At 48.8% G+C, this 21,325-nt stretch overlaps 1 protein-coding gene across 1 annotated transcript in view; it reads left to right on the plus strand.

Annotated features, from left to right (window-relative positions):
- Window positions 1-7,959: 7,959 nt before the first annotated feature.
- The window catches only part of HMGCS2 (3-hydroxy-3-methylglutaryl-CoA synthase 2 (mitochondrial)), a 30,658-nt gene continuing 17,292 nt past the window's right edge, over window positions 7,960-21,325 (plus strand). Inside the window, exons 1-2 of the mRNA XM_015422565.1 lie at window positions 7,960-8,063; window positions 12,252-12,709. Of these exons, the coding sequence (XP_015278051.1) occupies window positions 7,960-8,063; window positions 12,252-12,709 (562 nt within the window). The remainder of the gene's footprint in view (window positions 8,064-12,251; window positions 12,710-21,325) is intronic.

The following is a 21,325-nucleotide window of genomic DNA, read 5'->3' on the forward strand; positions in this document are numbered from 1 at the left end:
ATACCCCGCCAAAGCAGGCTCAGGGCAGCTTACGGATCCACAAATATCACACAACTTCAAAGAATAAAGCAAGATAAAATCTAAAACACTTCATAAAGTGTTCCAAGTTTTGGTGGCGAATTAACTGCCCTTAATTGTCCCCATAGAAAATCTGATCAGCGTTAGATAACAAGCTGGTGTTGGGCCCCATATATAATGTGGGCGTAGATGTTAAGCACCTAAACAGAGGCAGGCAGCCAAAGATGTATATACCAAGCACTGGTTCCTCAGTCAATTTTGGGCTGATTAAGTGTGGCACCTCAGTCAAATGCTTAGTGGAAGAGCTCCATCTTGCAGGCCCTGCGGAATTGTAATAAATCCCTCAGGGCCCTGATGTCCTCTGGGAGCTCATTCCACCAAAGCAGGGCCACTACCAAGAAAGCTCCCGCCCTGGTTGTGGCCAGCCAGCCTGGCATCTTTTGGGCCGGGGGGACAAGGAGATTTTGTGACCTCAACTGTAGTACTCTCTGGGGAACATATGGGGAAAGGTGGTCCCTCAGGTATGCAGGACACTGGCCATATAGGGCTTTATTGGTAAGAACCAGCACATTGAACCGAATCCAGTATGCTATAGGTAGCCAGTGCAGTGCCTTCAGTGCAGGCTGAATGTGCTCCCGCAAGGGGAGACCCAATAACAGCCTAACTGCCATATTCTGCACCAGCTGTAGCTTCTGGATTTGGGACAAGGGCAGCCCCATGTAGAGAGCATTACAGTAGTCCAATCTTGAGGTGACCAATGCATGGATCACTGTTGCCAGGTCACTGCGTTCGAGGAAGGGAACCAGCTACCTAATCAGCCGAAGCTGGTAAAAGGCCAACTTGGCAGTGGCTGCTACCTGGACCTCCATCATTACTTTTGTCACACAGATACTTTTCTCACATAGAACTTCATACCTCTCACACAGAACTTGAGTGACAGGACTTTCCTTGCTTACAGAGAGCCCTCTAACCTAGAATGGCTTCTTCCCAACAACAGCTTACTACTTAACAAGGACACAAACCTGGGGATCAGTCCCTGCAGCAAACCAAGAAGAAGAAGAAGAGATTGGATTTACACCCCACCCTCCACTCGGAGTCTCAGAGCAGCTTACAAACTCCTTTCCCTTCCCCTCCCCACAACAGGCACCCTGTGAGGTAGGTGGGGCTGAGAGAGCTCTGACAGAAACTGCTCTTTTTCAAAAACACCTCTCAGAACTATGGCTTGCCCAAGGTCATCCAGCAGCTGCGAGTGGAGGAGTGGGGAATCAAACCTGGTTCTCCCAGTTTAGAGTCCGTGCACTTAATCACTACACCCAAGCCAATTTTGTCCCCATATACATTAGTGAACATACACATTAACATCAGCCGTGCCATCTTGGATGCCTTCACTTACTCATCTTCCACTGTGATGGATGCGAACACGTGTCACCCTCCTGTTCTCTAAGACAGACTGGTGAGTCCTTAGAGAACCTGTATTGTATAGTGGTCTAGGAGACCCAGGTTCAAATTCCCACTCTGCCCATGAAGTTTGCTGGGTGAGCTTGGACCAGCCTGACCGACATCATGGAGTTCTTGTGAGAATCAAATGAAGAAGAGAACAATGTATGGCTGCCCTGAGCTCTTTGGAGGAAGGGTAGGATAAAGATGTACAAATAAATATGCAAAAGTATAAAGGTAAAGGTTTCCCTTGCTCAAAAGCCAGTTGAATTCGACTCTAGGGTTGCGGTGCTCATCTCCGTTTCAAAGCCGAAGAGCCAGCGCTGTCCAAAGACTTCTCCGTGGTCATGTGGCCGGCATGCCTAGACGCCGAGGTGCACGGAATGCTGTTACCTTCCCACCGAAGCGGTACCTATTTGTCTACTTGCAATGTTTTGCTTTCAAACTGCTAGGTTGGCAGGAACTGGGACCAAAGACGGGAGCTCACTCCGTCACGTGGCACTCGGGTCTCGAACTGCTGAACTACCGACCTTCCGTGTCTTAACCACTTGAGTCACCGCAGCCCCTATGCAAATGTATAAATGGATACAAATCTGACATGAAAATGACAGTACTCAGGAACCAGTAAGAGAAAAATTTCAGCCTCAAGGACACACAGCTGCTGAGTTAAATGTCATAATTCTTCAACAAAAGGGAGACACTTGTAGGACACAGTTCTAAAGTGCTATCAAGTCACAGGGAACTTACAATGACTCTGTAGGGTTTTGAAGGCAGGAAATGAACAGAGGTGGTTTGCCATTGCCTGCCTCTGCATAGCAACCCTGGACGTCTTTGGTGGTGGTTCCCCCCACTGAAGCACTAACCAGGGTTGGCCCTACCTCGCTTCCAAGACCTGATGAGATCAGTCTAGCTTGGGCCAGGGCACTGCTGAATTAGAAGGGATGAAAAAGCTGGTGCAGTTGTCCCACATCAAGAACCTTGGGTTCCTTCATCATTGCAGATGTTTTGTCAGCTATCTTAGTCAACTCTGGGATTCCTGAACCATTATAAAATAAAATTACCTGTGTTAACTGGTTTAGGAAATCTAGGGAGGCTGACAACTGTTGTGAATGGTCTCTGTCCTTTTCTTGATTGGTTTGGAATTTGATAGTTGCATCTTACCCTGTACGTCCTGAATTCCTTCACCCTTTCAACCTACTGTTTACAAAGTTTTCTTTCATAATCTCATCTACAAATGTCTGCCTGTTGAAGACCCACTCACTACTTGCATCTAATGAAGTAATTTCTCAATGAAAGCTTATGCTGGAATAACATCTGTTTACTCAGGGAAACAAAACAGACGTCCAGGGGCACCCTAGAGGCTAACAAAATTCACTCCAAGAGATTTCATGAGACAGAGGTCATGACTCATGGAACCTCATGTGTGTGTGTAAAGTGCCGTAAGAAGCAGAGATGGTTTGCCTTGCCTTCCTCTGCGGAGCCTTCCTGGATGGTCTTCCTTCCAAGTACTGGCTAGGGATGCCAGCCTCCAGGTGGGACCTGGGGATCCACCAGAATTCCAGCTCATCTCCAGACTACAGAGATCAGTTCCCCTGGAGAAAGTGGATGCTTTGGAGGGTGGACTCTATGGCATTGTGCCCCAACAGGTCCCTGTCCTCCCCAGGCTCCATCCCCATATCTCCCAAGAGTTTCCCAACCTGGATCTGGCAACTCCATCCCCCCATTCCCTGCCAGTGGCCAGGGGGGGGGGGACCTGGCAAACCTAACCCTGCTTAGCTTTTGAGATATGAGGAGATTGGGCTATGCCACGCTGCCTTCCCTCCATGAAACCTCTTACTGGAATAAATATTGTTAGTCTTTAAGGTGCCGCTGGACTTTGGTTTTGTTTTGCTACAGTAGATCAACATGGCTACACTACTGGAATAGTCTTTAAGGACTGGACTCCTGTTTGCTTTTTGGTGCACTAAACTAACACAGCAGTCCCCCTTCGGAATTCAAATCTCAAGGGTCGCATTCGTCTTGTTAAGGTTCAGGAAGATAAATGATAGCTCTCCCTGCCGCGTCAAGTAGGTTACGCAGCTTGAAGCTCATAAAATGAGGAGAAGGCACCGATACCCCCTTAGCTCGAGATGTCTCAGTTTGGTGTAGTGGTTAAGTGCGCAGACACTAATCTGGGAGAACCGGGTTTGATTCCCCACTCCTCCACTTGCACCTGGCTGGATGACCTTGGGCAAGCCTTAGTTGTGATAAGGGCTGTTCTTGAAAAAGAGCAGTTTCTGTCAAGAGCTCTCTCAGCCCCACCTACCTCACAGGGTGTCTGTTGTTGGGAGGGGGAAGGAAGAGGAGTTTGTAAGCCGCTCTGAGACACCCTTGGGTAGTGAAGGGCGGGGTATAAACCCAATCTCCTCCTCCTCTTCCGAAATATGTCTGGAAAACTCAGATATTGTACCTCTGCATGCAAGAGGATCTGGAAGGAAAAGGGTTAAGAGAATTCTCTCGGGTACACCTGGCAGTCGGCCCCACCCTCTCCTCAGTTAGATGTTGAGCCTCTTGGGCCCTCGCTTGCCTTCTCTTTCATCCTATATAGGACTTCTCTTCTTCTTCTCTCTTACCTGGGCTTGGAGCTGTAGCAAGTTAACCTTTTTGAAGCTAATCTTTTCATGATAAGTTGAACGTACCTACATGTATATGTCATGTAAGATGTGATTCTATTTTTGTAAGTCAAATTTATTTCTCTTGTTAACATTGGAGTCAGGTCATTTTTGTAATTTGTTTGAAGAGCATTTCCCCCTTAACCGGGAAACATAGAAAGTAGGGGATACTGCGAAAAAGCTTCCAAGGAAAATGAGGTTTTTTGGGTTTTTTACATTTAACCCAATAAAAACTGCCATGATAATTTCCTATGAGTAAAACAAGAATTAAAATTTATTTTATCATACATTAATCTAGGGGTCGTTTAGTAGAAAAAGAGCTAGGGGAACTCATTAGCATAACTCATTAGCATATGCCACACCCCCTGACATCAGGGGCCCGGCGGTGGGCCTGCAAGGCCGGCGGGAGGGGAAGGAAGCCCCGCGAAGGCCCTCCCTGGCCCCAGGCAGGCAGGGGTGGGGAGAGGCGGGGAGGAAGCAACTTACCCTCCCTCTTCTCCTGCCTCCTCCTGGCTGAATGAGGGCCGGAAGCGGGGCGGCCGGAAGCAGGGGGCGGGGCTTCATCATGTGCTCCGCCCCCGCACCTCACCCGAGGGAACTGCAATCCCCCACAATCCCCCCCGAATCGACCTCTGCATTCATCCCAGACTGCATCTTCCTGTCCATTATAAATCAACATGAATTAGTTATTCTCCATAAATTAATATCAATCAATTACATCAGGGGATTCTGAAGGGCAACGTTTGGACAGCTGTCTTGCTGAACTTCCAGGGAAGGCAATCCAAGTACATTATGGAATGCACAGGCTGGATCTAAGGGTCCTCACCCTGTGTAATATGTAACAGATTGTGGGTTTCCCCGATGGGCCAAAGAGTGCCCCTCCCAGTGAACAGTTTAAGGTCAGGAAAATGTCACTGGGAAGCGGAAGCTCCTCTTCCACCAACATCGGAGTTGTAATCCAAGTTGGGTGCAGTGCACACAGGAACTGAGAACCTGCAACTCATGCCTGACTGTTACACATTATACAAGGTAGGAATCCTCGACCCAACCTGTATGTAGATCAGCCTTTTAATATGGGCTGGCTAGGAATCTTAACCAAAGAACCAAAAGCCACAGAAGTGTCCAATACATTTTATTTTTATTTAATTCATTATACCTTCCCTTTCTCCCCAATGGGAGAAACGTGCAGTTACCTTTGGAGAGGCCTTCAGAGCAGCAACGGAGTGTCCACATGGGGAAATTCTCCATGTTTTCCTCCCATGTCCATCCCACCCAACAAGAAGATCTGCATAAATCCTGAATTTTGTTCTAGGGAATGAATGGTCGCGAACATGGATGCAGTTAGTTCCGCCCGATATCCATAACCTGATAAACAGCAATGAGTGGCTCTCAGGATTTGACTTGCAATCAGTGTTCCCTCTAAGCTGAGTTAGTGTGAGCTAGCTCACAGCTTTTTAGCCTCCAGCTCACACATTTTTGTCTTAGCTCAGGAAGGATGGCTCCAGAGCAAACTAATTGACGCAGCAGCCAAATCACTCGCTCACAACTTTAATGCCAGTGGCGCACAAAGTAGAATTTTTGCTCGCAAGACTGTACAGATTAGAGGAAGCATTGCTTGCCATGTAAAGTATGGAAGACGGCTAATACAATATGAACAAGCTTTGGCCAGAGCACAGACCTATTGTTTAAATGGGGCAAAGCACCAGGACCCAAATGCAATTGTGGTGCAGCTCGTCAAACTATTTTCCATCTGTCACAGGAATGTGAGCGCTGTGCTTTCCAGGGAGATGTGATGGAGCTCTATGTACTCTCCCCAGCTGTGTGACTGAATGGATTGAAGGTCTAGATATCAGTATTTAAGGAGATTGCCCATTGTATCAACTCAGTTACATATTTTATACTATTATATACTTCCTGTGTGTAACTCCGCCACATGATAAATAAACAATTCTAGCTTTTTCAAAAATCAGTAGTAGCCATATTGCCATATTGTGTTGTGATGTTATCAGGGGTCATTTTGTAGAAAAAGAGGTGCAGGAGCTCCTTAGCATAACTCATTAGCATAACTTATTTGCATGTGCCACACCCCCTGACATCACCGGAAGTGTGTCAGAAGGCAACACCCACCGCTCAGGATCCACTGGACTGTTTTGGACTGCTAGCTACTGTGCGTGTGTGGGGGGAACGTGCAGATCTGTCCTCGCAGAGGAGGGAGAGCTTGTACCTGAATAAAACTTGGTCTTAAAGGTGCCACTGAACTGTTTTGGACTGGGGGGCTGAGGGGAGCTCTGCAACATACCTGGCTGCTTCTTGCTCTGACTGAGGGCTGCTGAGAGCAGGGGGTGTGGCTTGTTGCACGTGCCCGCCCCCTGGGCTCTTTACTGCCGGAGCGCCGCTCCTGTGCGCTCCTGCAGGAAATGACCCCTGGATGTTATAGTTGTATAGAAGCTAACAGGTTTTTATAGTGGTATAGAAACTAACAGGCCAAAAGACCTGACTTGGATGGCCCAGGCTAACCTGATCGCATCAGATCTCAGAAGCTAAGCAGGGTCGGCCCTGGCTAGTAACTGGATGGAAGACTGCCACGGAAGACCAGGGTCACTACGTAGACACAGGCAATAGCAAACCACCTCCGTTTGTCTCTCGCCTTGAAGACCCCATGAAGTGTTACCATAAGTCGGCTGTGACTTGATAGTACTTTAAGGTAAAGGTTCCCTTGCTCGAAAGCCAGTCGAGTCCGATTCTAGGGTTGCGGTGCTCATCTCCGTTTCCAAGCCGAAGAGCCAGCGCTGTCCGAAGACGTTTCCATGGTCATGTGGCCGGCATGACTAAACACCAAGGCGCATGGAACGCTGTTACCTTTCCCACCGAAGTGGTACCTATTTATCTACTTGCAATTTCTTGCTATCGAACTGCTAGGTTGGCAGGAGCTGGAACTAGAGACAGGAGCTCACTCCATCATGCGGCACACTCGGGTCTCGAACTGCTGAACTACTGACCTTCCACAGCCTGCAGTTCAGTGTCTTAACCACTTGAGCCACCGCAGCTCTTTCCCCACACGCAAAAGCCTTCCAGTGCTGCTTATGGTGGGAATGGCAGGCATGAGGGTTATGGAGGGGAAATGGCGCTGGTAGCCTCCAGCTCACACATTTTTGTCTTAGCTCAGGAAGGATGGCCCCAGAGCAAACTGGAGGCTAAAAACTGTGAGCTAGCTCACCCTAACTCAGCCCAGAGGGAACACTGCCCAATAGTGCCTGCAGCATCTTGGTCATAGATCCATCTGATGAAGAGAGGTGTGTTTCTTGAAAGCTTATGCTACAATAAAGCTTGTTTGTCTTTAAGGTGCTACTGGGCTTTTTAGTGTTTTGCAGCATCTTGGAGTCTTTTCCTCATGCTCAAGACATTCAAAGCACCAGGAGACTATCACAGGGATTCCCTTGCCGATCACTCCGTTCGTCAAGGTGAGCATTTTGCGTTTGCCATGGGTCGGAGCTGAATGATGATGGAAGGAGAGGAAACAGCTTCCTTCGGGAAGGGAAGTCCTGAGAGAGGCCGCAGCAGCAATGAAGCAAGAGAGCTCATTGTTCAGAGATGACCTGTTCCGAAAAAGGAACCTCCTGTGACTTATTAGATGCAGCAGAAGAGGTACCGAAGCTTCACTGAGCTTGCCGGTGTGCAATGACCTTTGTTTGTGCAATAGCGTCGTACATACCAGTTGTTCCCTTGATAAGGGCAGGGAGGGACTTAGCTTGCTGTGGACTGAGGGGTTCAGAAAATCCCTTTTAAAAGCCAGAGGAGCTAGGGAGGACGGTTACTTCTGCATCTTGCTCGCTTCCCAAGCCGACCTGTGATAATGTTTCGACTTTTCAGCCAGGCAAAGCGTTGCTTGCAGGTGAAGCAGGGACTGCAGAGGTCCCTTTGCCCAGTCCATTTTCCTGCAGCTGTGCAGCAAAACAGGTAGGTCCGGTGGGAGAGGGCAACTCTGGGCGATTATGACAACTGCGGGCTGTATAACGGGAACATTTCAGCTCAGGACTGTTGTATAGCCATCTCCTGCTTGGAAAGTTTGACTTGAGCATAATGCTTGAACAATTATGCATCTTGGAGTCTGGATCAGCCAACACAACAACCCTGTAAGGTAAATTGGGTTGAGAATATTGTGTGACTGGCCCAAGTCCACCCAGCAAACTTCTATGGCTGGGTAGGGATTTGAACCTGGGTATCTCAGATCCACTCTAACCATTCTGCAACAGTGGTCCTCAATTGCACATGTAATGCTGTAGGCACCATCTAAAGAACAGATTTTCTTTCTGAGTGAGAGGGAAGGGGGAATGCCTCTTCTGCAGTCCAAATCACAGACAGAATACCTCTTTCAAGGGCCAAATCACATGGTATGCTGAAGATCTGTGACAGGACGAGCCATCTTTGTTGTACAACCAGCACATGGGCTCCGCACTGAATGACAGCAGCAACCCTAGAAAGAGAAGTGTGTGTAACTCTCCCCCCAGCTCATTTTCAAGTCTAAGCCCGCCTGAAAACTGTTATTAGATGAGTGCAGAAGGTGATATGCAGGTACAGCATCTATATGCCCCTGCCCCTGCACTGATCAAATGAGTTACTTTGAAAGAAAATGATCCAACTCTAGACTCCTGTGTGCGCCACCAGCTTTGTGTATAAACGGCTGCATTAAAAATCATGATATCTCCTGCCCAGCTAAATGAGGGCATCTTTTGAGTCCATCATATGTTTTTAAATCAATTCTTCTAATCAATTAACGAATTGAATATTGCAGCTCCATTATTTTAATGCATGAAGCTCTTCCCACGCGCAGTTGCATCTCCTGTTTTTCAGGAAGACCAAGGAGACAGTCCTATCAATCTGTTTCCCACCCGGATGAATACATCCAGTTGCCAACTCCACTGGTCTTTTGCAAAAGGAGACAATCTCTGGGCAGACAGCAAAAGCCATGCCATTTCTTTTCATAGGTCATCCCTACGGGATTCACATGGGTTTCTTTTCATCTCAAAACATTCTCCGTACAGAACTCTTTATACCGGTATTCCTTTGGGAAGGAAAGGCGCAACGGAAGGGCTGTGGCTCAGTGGTAGAGCATCTGTTTGGCACTCAGAAGGTCCCAGGTTCAATCCCCAGCATCTCCAGTTAAAGATCAGGTAGTAGGTGATGTGAAAGACCTCTGCCTGAGACCCCAGAGAACTGTTCCCACCAGTCTGAGTAGATTTTGATGGACCAGGGGGCTGATTCAGTATAAGGCAGCTTCGTAGTGTTCATGTGAACATCTGAATCAGCTTTACAACAGGTTAACCAAGGAGTCCCCAACCTTTTCGAGTCTGCGGGCATATTCTGAATTCTGACACAACGTGATGGACAGGGCACAACCACAAAATGGCCACAGTAGGAAGGAACAGTCAGAGAATCAAACCAGCACTGTAGCGACAGCTGTCACTAAAATGTTATTTTAATCTTTACAGCCGATCAAATCTCCAATGGACAATCAGAATTCGTACTGAGAGCCAGTTTGGTGTAGTGGTTAAGTGCACGGACTCTAATCTGGGAGAACTGGGTTGGATTCCCCACTCCTCCACTTGCAGCTGCTGGATGACCTTGAGCAAGCCATAGTTCTGTCAGAGCTGTCCTTGAAAGAGCAGTTCTTAAGAGAGCTCTCTGAGCCCCGCCTACCTTACAGGGTGTCTGTTGAGGAGAGGCGAAGGGAAAGGAGTTTGTAAGCCGCTCTGAGACTCTGAGTGAAGGGCGGGGTATACATCTGATCTCCTCTTCTCCTCCTCCTACTGGACAGGAGCCCACCTGGCCCCACCCGCTTTCTGAAAACATCTGGTGGGAGCCAGAAAAAGTGTTGGCAGGCACCATGGTGCCGCCGGGCGCCACGCTGGGGATCATTGGGGTAACCAATTTAAGACAACTTAATGAAATGTAAGGAGCTGCGGTGGCTCAAGTGGTTAAGACGCTGAACTGCAGGCTGTGGAAGGTCAGTAGTTCAGCTGTTCGAGACCAGGGGGTGCCGCATGACGGCGTGAGCTCCCATCTCTAGATCGAGCTCCTACCAACCTAGCAGTTCGAAAGCAAGAAATTGCAAGTAGATAAATAGGGACCACTTCGGTGGGAAGGTAACAGCGTTCCGTGCGCCTTGGTGTTTAGTCATGCCGGCCGCATGACCACGGAAACGTCTTCGGACAGCGCTGGCTCTTCGGCTTTGAAACGGAGATGAGCACCGCAACCCTAGAGTCAGATTCGACTGGCTTTCGAGCAAGGGAGACCTTTACCTTTACTAATGAAATGTAACCACTGGCCGAGGAACGTAAGAGTTTACGAACTATGCCGGTTTACAATATGAGTCAAGTTTGAAAGAAATGCCCTTTGGCCCTAATCCGCAGTCCCGTCCAGCAGTGTTGACCTTGCACTGGCCCAGCCAAAGGCCTCTGCATTAAACATTAACCTCCATTGCCAGTCTACGGGATTTAGAGACAGGATGGTCGTAGTTTGAGGATTAGGCTCTGGAACAGAAAGGAGGTCAGTGAGGAAGCGGGAGAGCCATCGAGGCTATTTATCGAGGGGCCACTGAATCTAGATCCCAGATCAATCAGAGTGCCAAGAAGTTGTTGCCTTGAGGGCTTCTACTTGCACGGAGTCCTCCAGAGGGGGGGGGACACTTTCATTTGTAGTTTTGTTGATGCTTCCAGGGCTCTTTTTGTAGAAAAAGCCCAGCAGGAACTCATTAGCATAATAGGCCACACCCAACAGCAGAAACTCATTAGCATATTAGGCCACATCCCTGACAGCACAGCTCATTAGCACATTAGGCCACACCCCCATGTTACCAGAAGTGTGGTTATCCAGCCACACCCACCTTTTGCTTCTTATTCTGTTTACCTTGTTTGTTGTCAAAACCAGGGCTTTTTTTGTAGCAGGAACTCCTTTGCATGTTAGGCCACACACCCCTAATGTAGCCAATCCTAATGCGTTTCTGCTGTTGGGTGTGGCCTATTATGCTAATGAGTTCCTGCTGGGTGTGGCCAACTTGGGAGCCAGCCGGAACTCCGTTCCTGTGCGTTCCAGCCCAAAAATAGCCCTGCTTATTGCCAGTCCTACAAAAGACACATTGTGCAGCTAAGATTCATGGACAGAGCGCTCCTGTCATTCTGAAGACTTTTGGAAGACTTCGTGCAAGTAGAAGTGCGCTTGTAATTCTGGAAACTCCCGGTGGGGCTTGACTTTTAAAATACTGATGCAAAACTGACTGGTAGTTGTTAAACTGAATGAACTGCATCTATGTACCTGACAAGGATGTTATAATGGCACACTGTGCACTTTATAGAATGATAGTTATAAATAGAACATGTTAATTTGCAAAAGTTTCTTGCAGAGTATATTTATTTGTTACTTGCAGGGCTATTTTTGGGTAGGAACGCACAGGAACGGAGTTCCGGCTGGATCCCGAGTTGAACACGCCCAGCAGGATCTCATTAGCATAATAGGCCACACCCAACAGCAGAAACTCATTAGGATTGGCTACATTAGGGGTGTGTGGCCTAACATGCAAAGGAGTTCCTGCTACAAAAAAGCCCTGGGTTTTGGCAACAAACAAGGTAAACAGAATAAGAAGCAAAAGGTGGGTGTGGCTGGATAACCACACTTCTGGTAACATGGGGGTGTGGCCTAATGTGCTAATGAACTGTGCTGTCAGGGGTGTGGCCCAATATGCTAATGAGTTCCTGCTGTTGGGTGTGGCCTATTATGCTAATGAGCTCCTGCTGGGCTTTCCAGGTGGGGCCTAGAGAGCTTCTGGAATCATAGCTGATCCCCCAGACAACAGAGATCAGTTCCCCTGGAGAAAATGGCTGCTTTGGAGGATAGATGCTATGGCTTTATATCCTGCCAAGGTTCTTCCCCCTCCCCCTCCCCAAACCCCAACCTCTCCAGGCTCCACCCCCCAAATCTCCAGGTATTTCCCAACCCAGACTTGGCAACCCTATGTAGAACTATAAGTAAGACCTGGCCTGGCACTGCTCCAGATTCTGGGACCCTAGGACAATCATAAAACATGGAGTAGACTTCTGAATATGGAAGCCCTCCTCCTCATATGAAGACTCCTCTCTGCTTCCTTTGCAGGTTCTCTACAACTTCTCACCCCGCCCAGGCCCAGACCAGCTCCTTATGGCCCAAGGACGTGGGCATCCTTGCTCTCGAGGTGTACTTCCCTTCCCAGTACGTGGACCAGGTTGAGCTGGAGAAATACGATGGCGTCGAGGCAGGGAAGTACACCATCGGCCTGGGCCAGAAGCAGATGGGTTTCTGCGCCGCCCACGAGGACATCAACTCCCTGTGCCTGACCGTGGTGCACCGCCTGGTGGAGCGGAGCCGCATTTCCTGGGACTCCATTGGCCGGCTGGAGGTGGGCACCGAGACCATCATTGACAAATCCAAAGCTGTCAAGACTGTCCTGATGCAGCTGTTTGAGGACTCTGGGAACACAGACGTGGAGGGCATCGACACCACCAACGCCTGCTACGGAGGCACAGCTTCCCTCTTCAATGCAGCGGACTGGGTGGAATCCAGCTCCTGGGATGGTGAGTGGTTCCAGCCTGGGCCTGGCTTGACTGCGTGCGCGTCCCCCGGAAGTGACGTCGCACGCTGGGGGCGGGGTGATGCGCACACGAGGGTGGGGTTTGGGAGCGGAAATAGGGGCTCGAAAGCGGGGGGAATTCCGCCCCCCGGGGGCATTTGGCAGCCCTAGGTTCCTGCTACAAACAAGGCCCTGGGTTTTGACAACAAGCAAGGTCAACAGAATAACAAGCAAAAGGTGGGTGTGGCTGGATGACCACACTTCTGGTAACATGGGGGTGCGGCCTAATGTGCTAATGAGCTGTGCCGTCAGGGGTGTGGCCTAATATGCTAATGAGTTTATGCTGTTGGGTGTGGCCTATTATGCTAATGAGTTCCTGCTGGGCTTTTTCTACAAAAAGAGCCCTGGGGCCTAGAGATCCCCCGCTTTTACAACTTATCTCCTGACTACCAAGATCAATTCCCCTGGAGAAAATGGCTGCTTTGGAGGGTGGACTCTATAGCATTCTACTATGCAGAAGTCCCTCCACTCCCCAAACCCCAGCCTCCCCAGGCTCAACCCCCCAAATCTCCTGGTATTTCCTAACCCAGAGCTGGCAACCCTACCAATGGGTTGGGAAATCCTCGAGAATCGGGTGGGGGAGTGGCACTAATGGAGGGTAGGGTTTGGGGAGGAGAGGAGAGGGATATCAGTGGGGTACAATGCCAGAGTCCCCCAAAGCAGCCATTTTCTCCAGGGGAACTCATCTCTGTTATCTGGAGACTAGCGAAGGAGGAGGAGGAGAAGAAGAGGTTTTATACAACTTGTGAGGTATGTGGAGAGGAGAGCTCTGAGAGAACTGCTCTTGGGAGAACAGCTCTGAGAGAGCTGTGACTGGCCCAAGGTCACCCAGCTGGCTGCATGTGGAGGAGTGGGGAATCAAACCCGGTTCTTCAGATTAGAGCCTGCTGCTCTTAACCGCTATACCACGCTGGCTCTCTGGGAGATCACCAAGCCTCACCCGGAGGTTGGCAGCCCTAGTTTCAGATATTTCCCCCGAAAGCAGGACCAAGGCTGTGGTCACACGGTCATTTTGATCGGGTTTCACCACTGTTCCCTATCATATTTAAAAGGGCTGATCAGACAGCCGCATCTGTCTCCCGTATCAAAGCGGACTCACCCCAGCAATCCTCCCAGTTTCCTAGTGATTTTTCTTGAGAAAATCAAGTACTTTCCAAATATTTGCACTGTGAATCTGCAATTTCGCCAATCTGGGCAGCAATCTATCGCTATTAATGCGATTAGGTCGTCTGAATGTCCTTCTTGCGCTGAATTTCCCCCCCAGCTTTTGCCATTGTGCGCATGATCAGTCCTGCCCTGAATGTAGTAAATGCATGAATGTTCAAGTGCACATATATAGACTCCAGCACCCAGTTGTGCATTGGTAGTTCATTTTGTTCGCTGTTCAGGGGGAAAAACACTGCAAAAACAACCATCTGTTGAAGTATGGCAAGTTGAATGTCGGTAAAATAGTCCCTAGGAATGGTCCAAGTGGGAGCGGTGATTTGGCCATGTGCATATGCATATGCGCAAATAAAAACATTTTAAAACCTCGCGCCTGGGCAGCACGGCTATCTGGACGGTGCCTGGAGCCTCGTCACGTGATACAAGCAGTTCGGGGAGGGATGTGTGATCATCCCAACCCGCAAAAAAATACCCCCGATCAAATATACAGCGGGAACAAATCGCGGTAAGCTTGCCATGTGACCACAGCCCAAGTCTCCAGCCCAACCAACTAAGCAATTGCTTGGGGTGGCATAGTGAAAAAGACCCCCCTTTACACCCTAGGGCTTGGCTCAATCCCAGACATTAGTGGCAAGGGGTACGATTGGCATCCCCTCTCAGGCCCATGCTGCTGGCAGCTGGGTCCAAGCCAAGCTACTGCAGCGTGCAAAAAACCCGGCATAAAGTAAATTGGCAGATTCCCTCTCCCTATGAACCAGAGTGGGGTAGCGGTGGGGTAGCGGTTAGAGGGTTGGACTAGGATCTGGGAGACACAGGTTCGAATCTCTGCTCTGCCTTGGAAGCTCGCTGGGTGACCATGGGTTAGTCCCCTGCTCTCAACCTAACTAACCTACCTCACAGGGTTGTTGTGAGCATAAAGTGGGGAAAGGGAGGAAGTTTTCAGTGGCTTTGGGTGCTCATTGTGGAGAAAAAGTAGGGTAGAAATGAAAATAAATAGCTTCAGTGTTCAAAGTAAATTGTATACATTTCCTGTTGGCTGACTTCTTCTGTAGCTCACTCTGACTGAAAAAAAGGTTAGCCTGGTCTATAAGGGAAGCTTCTTGGTTTGGAAATGGAGAAGAGAGGAGGTTTGGGAGAACAAAATGGCTTGGGGGGGGGCAAACTTATGTATAAAGATGAGAGCCAATATTTAAATACTTAAGTTGCCTTTCCCCACTGTTTTTGTTGCCTTAGACCAGAGGTGAATTCATTTGTTATGAGGGCCAGACCTGACATGATTGTCACTTTGTTGGGCTAGGCCATGTGTGCCAAACCAACCCTCCTGGTCCCTTATGGTTGCCAACTCTGGGTTGGGCAATTCCTGGAGATCTGGGGGAACACCCTGGGGAGGGTCTGCGTTTGGAAAAGGGAGGGACCTCAGCAGGGCTTAAAGGTAAAGGTAAAGGTTCCCTTGCTCGAAAGCCAGTCGAATCCGACTCTAGGGTTGCGGTGCTCATCTCCGTTTCAAAGCCGAAGAGCCAGCGTTGTCCGAAGACATTTTATAATACCCTAATACAGGCCCTTCCAGTCCATGGTTGGACTGGTTTCCCCCCAGTTGCTCACAGGCCGGATAAGAGCCCTGGATGGTCCCTGGACCGTATGTTTGACATGTCTTCCTTAGACAGTTGTCTTTTGTGCCATTTTCAAGTTCAGGCCCTCACTCTCTGATTGAATTACTTTTCATACTTTGTAATCCACCTTGAGTTTCAGTGAGAAAGATAGGCTATAGATGATGATGATGATGATGATGATGATGATGATGATGATGATGATGATGATGATCACTGGCAACAAACAGGACAGAAAATCAGTGCGGAAGGTCCCCCCCCCCCAACACACACACCTTTAGGGAAAGGGTTGTAAGCTCGCCAATTATATTTAAAAATCTTGCCTTGGTCTGTGCCCAGGAACAACCTGCTGCCATACTATTAAGTAAACGCAGTCATTCATTGGCGATGGACAGGCACTCTGTACGTACGCAGAGATAGCTTCTTCCAAGGTTTAGCCCTGTTGTTGAAAGTGCTACGCCTCCCTAAGCCCTGGCAACAAAATAAGCAATCAACCCGACGGCTGAACTGCAGCAGAGTAGCCATGTTAGCCTGTTGCAGCAAAACCAAAGAGGAATCTCTGTATCACCCAAAAGATTAATGATAGCTTTTAACATAAGTTTCACGGCTAGAACCTACTTCATCAGATGCATGAAGCGGGTCAGCAGATGTAACTACACACAAGGGGGAAATGATGGAGTTAAAAGGCCATGACATTTAAGAGGTAGAGTTTGTCACATCTCTATGCAAAACTCAAAAGGACAGGATAAGCACAGGGGCCATTCACTACAGACATAATGGTGTCAGGCTAAGCCTTGTTTAAGCCAACTAGCATCTATGGTTGAAATATTTAGATGTTTATACCCTTTTTATCACCAAGTGGCTTACCGTATCTTTCCCAGGCCATTGGTCTAATCCCGCAGGGCTGATTTTATATGTTGTCATGGACTGTGCGTAAAGAAAATTCAGGAAATCTACGTAAAATGGATTTAAAAGGGCTTTTGAGATTCACAGTATCTTAATTTCTCATAACTGTTCTAAGCTTACTTTCCTCTTGCAAAAGAAATTTGTGCTTCTGGCTTTGGGGAAAACCAAAATCTGAAACTTCTTACAAGATGTTTCTGATGGGTTATAAATCGTTGGAGTGGCTCAGCGTCTTGAAAGAGCATGTGTGAGTGGTGTGGAAAGGTTCTAGGCAGGGGTCATTTGGTAGAAAAAGAGGTGCAGGAGCTCATTAGCATAACTCATTTTGCATATGCCACACCCCCTGACATCACCGTAAGTGTGTCAGAAGGCAACGCCCACCGCTCAGGTTCCACTGGACTGTTTTGGATTGCTAGCTATTGGGGGGGGGGGAATGTGCAGATCTTTCCTCACAGAGGAGGGAGAGCTTGTACCTGAATAAAACTTGGTCTTAAAGGTGCCACTGGACTGTTTGGGAAAGGGGGGAGGGGAGGGCTCTGCAACTTACCTGGCTGCTTCTTGCTCTGACTGAGGGCTGCTGGGAGCAGGGGGTGGGGCTTGTTGCATGTGCCCGCCCCCTGGGCTCTTTACTGCTGGAGCTCCGCTCCTGTGAGCTCCTGCAGGAAATGACCCCTGGTTCTAGGAAGTAATCCTGAGCAGGCCTACTCTGGAGGGAGTCCCATTTTATTCAGTGGGACTTACTCCCAGGAAAGTGTTCTTAGAATTGCATTCATCAGGACTAAGGAACCGTCTTTGTTGCCTGAGATCTGTTCCAGCAAGGGCTGCCAACCTCCAGAGGGCTGATGAGAAGAAGCAAACGACCGTGATGTATTATGCCAAAAAAGTCTCCAAAGACTACAAGTTTCTTTTCCCAATATTCAGTTTACTAGAAGCAATTCGAACACCATCAACACCAATGAACCATTTGGCAAACACTCTAATCATATCCCATAGTAACACTCATCAGATCCATTAGTGACTGCTATGGGATATGATTACAGTGTTTGCCAAATGGATTAATGTTATATGCAGGGGTCATTTCGTAGAAAAAGAGGTGCAGGAGCTCATTAGCATAACTCATTAGCATAACTTATTTGCATATGCCACACACCCTGACATCACCGGAAGTGTGTCAGAAGGCAACACCCACAGCTCAGGCTCCACTGGACTGTTTTGGATTGCTAGCTATGGGGGGGGGGGAGTGCAGATCTGCCCTCACAGAGGAGGGAGAGCTTGTACCTGAATAAGGTGCCACTGGACTGTTTTGGACCAGGGGGCTGGGTGGGGGGCTCTGCAGCTTACCTGGCTGCTTCTTGCTCTGACTGAGGGCTGCTGGGAGCAGAGGGTGGGGCTTGTTGCATGTGCCCACCCCCTGGGCTCTTTACTGCCGGAGCTCTGCTCCTGTGCGCTCCTGCAGGAAATGACCCCTGTATATACGTAGGTATTTCAACGCTACCCACTTTGATAAAGTTATACAAAACAAGATATAATATGCATGGTTCATTGGTGTTGATGGCGTTTGAATTGCTTCCAGTAAACTGAATATTGGGGGAAGAAATTTCTAGTCTTTGGAGACTTTTTTGCCATAATACATCACGGTTGTTTGCTTCTTCTCAACTTCCATCCCGTGATCTCTCTCTTTGGTTTGCTGCAACCTCCAGGTGGCACCTGGAAATCCCCCACTATTTCAATTGATCTCCAAATGACCTAGGTCAGTGGCCCTGGAGAAAATGGCTGCTTTGGAGGGTTATACCTTGCTGAGCTTCCCTCCCAAAACCCCGCCCTCTCCAGGCTCCACCCCTAAAATCTCCAGGTATTTCCCAAACCAGAGCTGGCAACTCTGGTTCCAGTGCTCTTTCACACTGAGACTGCTGTCCTTTAAGTTCTGTGGAAATCTCACCTACCTCACGGCTGGGGTCACACACACTTTCAATGCACTTTCAGTGCATTTCCTATGCACTTTCAATGCACTTTCCAACTGGATTTTGCCAGTTCACACAGCAAAAATCCAGTTGGAAAGTGGATTATTTAGTGTGTGTGACCACAGCCTGGAGAGTTATTTCTCAAACAAGTTGTTTAGAACTGGCCTTTCCAACCAGTCTTACATCAATAACTTTATATATGTATATATTTATTTTATTTAAAACATTTATTACCTTGCCTTTCTCCCAGGGAACTGAGACCCGAGGAGGTTAACTGATTTAAAAAAAACATATAAACCATACAAAATTTAGAATAACATTTTTTTAGTAATCATACTCTGAAGACTGCAACTGCTGTCAAAGCATCACTATCTAGAGATGCCCGACGGATGGCGGCATCGACGGACAGAGAGTTGTAGGGCTCGGGATATTGATTTAGATCCAACTTGCCTTTCTGCTGATGAACACAGGAGGCACAGGTGACCTTTGACCACCAAAAAGGTTATGCTGGCGATCAGAGACCTGCATGGACAAAAGCCATGTGGGATGGAGGCTGTGATGAGGAGAGGAATGGGTCAAGATCGAGTGAAAAAGTTGGCCCAATGTAACCCATTACACATAATATTAAACGTGCTGGGGCTTTTGTTTTTTTTTTTTTTGAATTCATGTTTTGAAATGCAGTTAATGAGAGCTGCCTTCTACTTTTGTAGCTGTAGCCCCAGCTTACCTCGGGACCTGACTGAGGGTTTACTGAGAACAAGTGTTGGAACAGCAGATAAACTTTTGGACTTTGAGTTCAGGGAGGACTTCACGGCACGGCCTTTGACAAGTCACACACACACACACACCCCTGCCACCTCTCTGACTCACAGCCCCTTAGGGGGAGAGAATAACAGCCTATTTCATGCTGTTTTTGTGGGGGAGGAGGGAGGAGAGAGAGAGAGAGAGAGAGAGAGAGAGAGAGAGAGAGAGAGAGAGAGAGAGAGAGAAGGATAACGGGGAGGTGGATAAGCAGAAAGGATAAGTATGAAGCCAGCCTCTAGGTGGGACCTGGGCATTGTTCCCTCTAAGCTGAGTTAGTGTGAGCTAGCTCACAGGTTTTTAGCCTCCGGCTCACGCATTTTTGTCTTGGCTCAGGAAGGATGGGTCCAGAGCAAACTAATTTATGCAGTAGCCAAGTTGCTCGCTCACAACTTTAATGCCAGCAGCTCACAAAGTAGGATTTTTGCTCACAAAACTCCACAGCTTAGAGGGAGCATTGGACCTGGGGACCCCTCAGAATTACAGCTCACCTCCAGACTACAGAGATCAGTTCCTCTGGAGAAAATGGACTGGAGGGTGGACTGTGTGTCATTGTACCCCACTGAGGTCCCCGTCCTCCCCAGGCTCCACCCCCAGATCTCCAGGAGTCTCCCAACCTGGATCTGGCAACTGACCCCCACCTCCTGCCAGTAGCCAGGGGAGACTTGGCAACCCTAATAATTAGGCATAGTGCTTAGGGGGCAGCAATGGAGACAGGTAGCAGTACAGAGATTATAAGCTTCTTGGGGCAGGGTCCTGTTTTTTTGCATTAAATTATTATTTGTTTGTTTATTCATATATTCATACTCTGCTTTTCTCCCCAAGGTGGCTTACATCCTCCTCCCTCCACCATTTGATCCTCACAACAACCCTGTGAAGTAGATTAGGATCATGAGAGTGACTGGCCCAGGGTCACTCGGTGAGCTTCCATGGCAGAGTAAGGATTTGAATCCTGGGCCTGTCACTCTAACCATTACACCACACTGGCCCGCATTAAGGAGTTCAGCAAGTACCATAACCAGAGGTCATTTCGGGGGGGAACGTGGGGGATCGCAGTTCTGCCGGGTGAGGTACGGGGGCGGGGCACATGACGAAGCCCCGCCCCCTGCTTCCGCCCCGCCCCCCCGCTTCCGGCCCTCATTCAGCCAGGAGGAGGCAGGAGAAGAGGGAGGGTAAGTTGCTTCCTCCCTGCCTCTCCCCACCCCTGCCTGCCTGGGGCCAGGGAAGGCTTTCGTAGGGCTTCCTTGCACTCCTGCCGGCCTTGCAGGTCCACCGCCGGGCCCCTCATGGGCTGCAAGGCCGGCAGCGGCAGCCGGGACCGTTGGAGGCGGGGTGTGTGGTCTTATGACACACTTCCGGTGATGTCAGGGGGTGTGGCATATGCTAATGAGTTATGCTAATGAGTTCCCCTAGCTCTTTTTCTACGAAACGACCCCTGACCATAACACACTATACACAGTGGTGATGCTATGGAAAATCTCCACTCACTTTCACTGGATCATGCCTTCTAATTTACTAGTCAACTCTCAAGTCTGATACCTTTTACCAATTGAAATCTAGATGAAGACATGAGGCTGCCTTATACTGAATCAAGATCATCAATCCATCATTCCGGCCTTGAGTTGCCATTCCCCAGGTCGCTTCAGGTACATTGCACGGCAATGCTCTGGTCTGAGGGGAAAACTCTACGGTTTTTATCATAGCAATTTTACCATAGAGTTCTTACCACAGAGTTTTACGACAGTTTTACCATAGAGTTTTGCTCTCAAACCAGAGGGTTGCTGTGTGACGTCCCCGACATGATGGTGTCACTTCCACATGATGTCATCACATTAGCAATGCTGCTGTTTGGGGGCGGAGCCCTGCCCCACTCCCAGAAGGCTCCCTCCCACCCCCTGCCAGTGCGTGGTGAGTACCTGGCAGCAACCCTAGCCCATCTAAGTCAGTATTGTCTGCTCAGACTGACAGTGGCTCTCCAGGATCTCAGGCAGAAGTCTTTCACATCAACTACTGCCTGATCCTTTAACTGGAGATGCTGCAGATCAAACCTTGGACTTTCTGCATGCAAAGCAGATGCACTACCACTGAGCCATGGCCCTCCCTCCCTCCCTCCCTCCCTCCCTC

Source organism: Gekko japonicus, unplaced genomic scaffold, assembly GCF_001447785.1.
Source record: "Gekko japonicus isolate JY-2015 unplaced genomic scaffold, Gekko_japonicus_V1.1 scaffold1500, whole genome shotgun sequence".
Classification (NCBI taxonomy): domain Eukaryota; kingdom Metazoa; phylum Chordata; class Lepidosauria; order Squamata; family Gekkonidae; genus Gekko; species Gekko japonicus.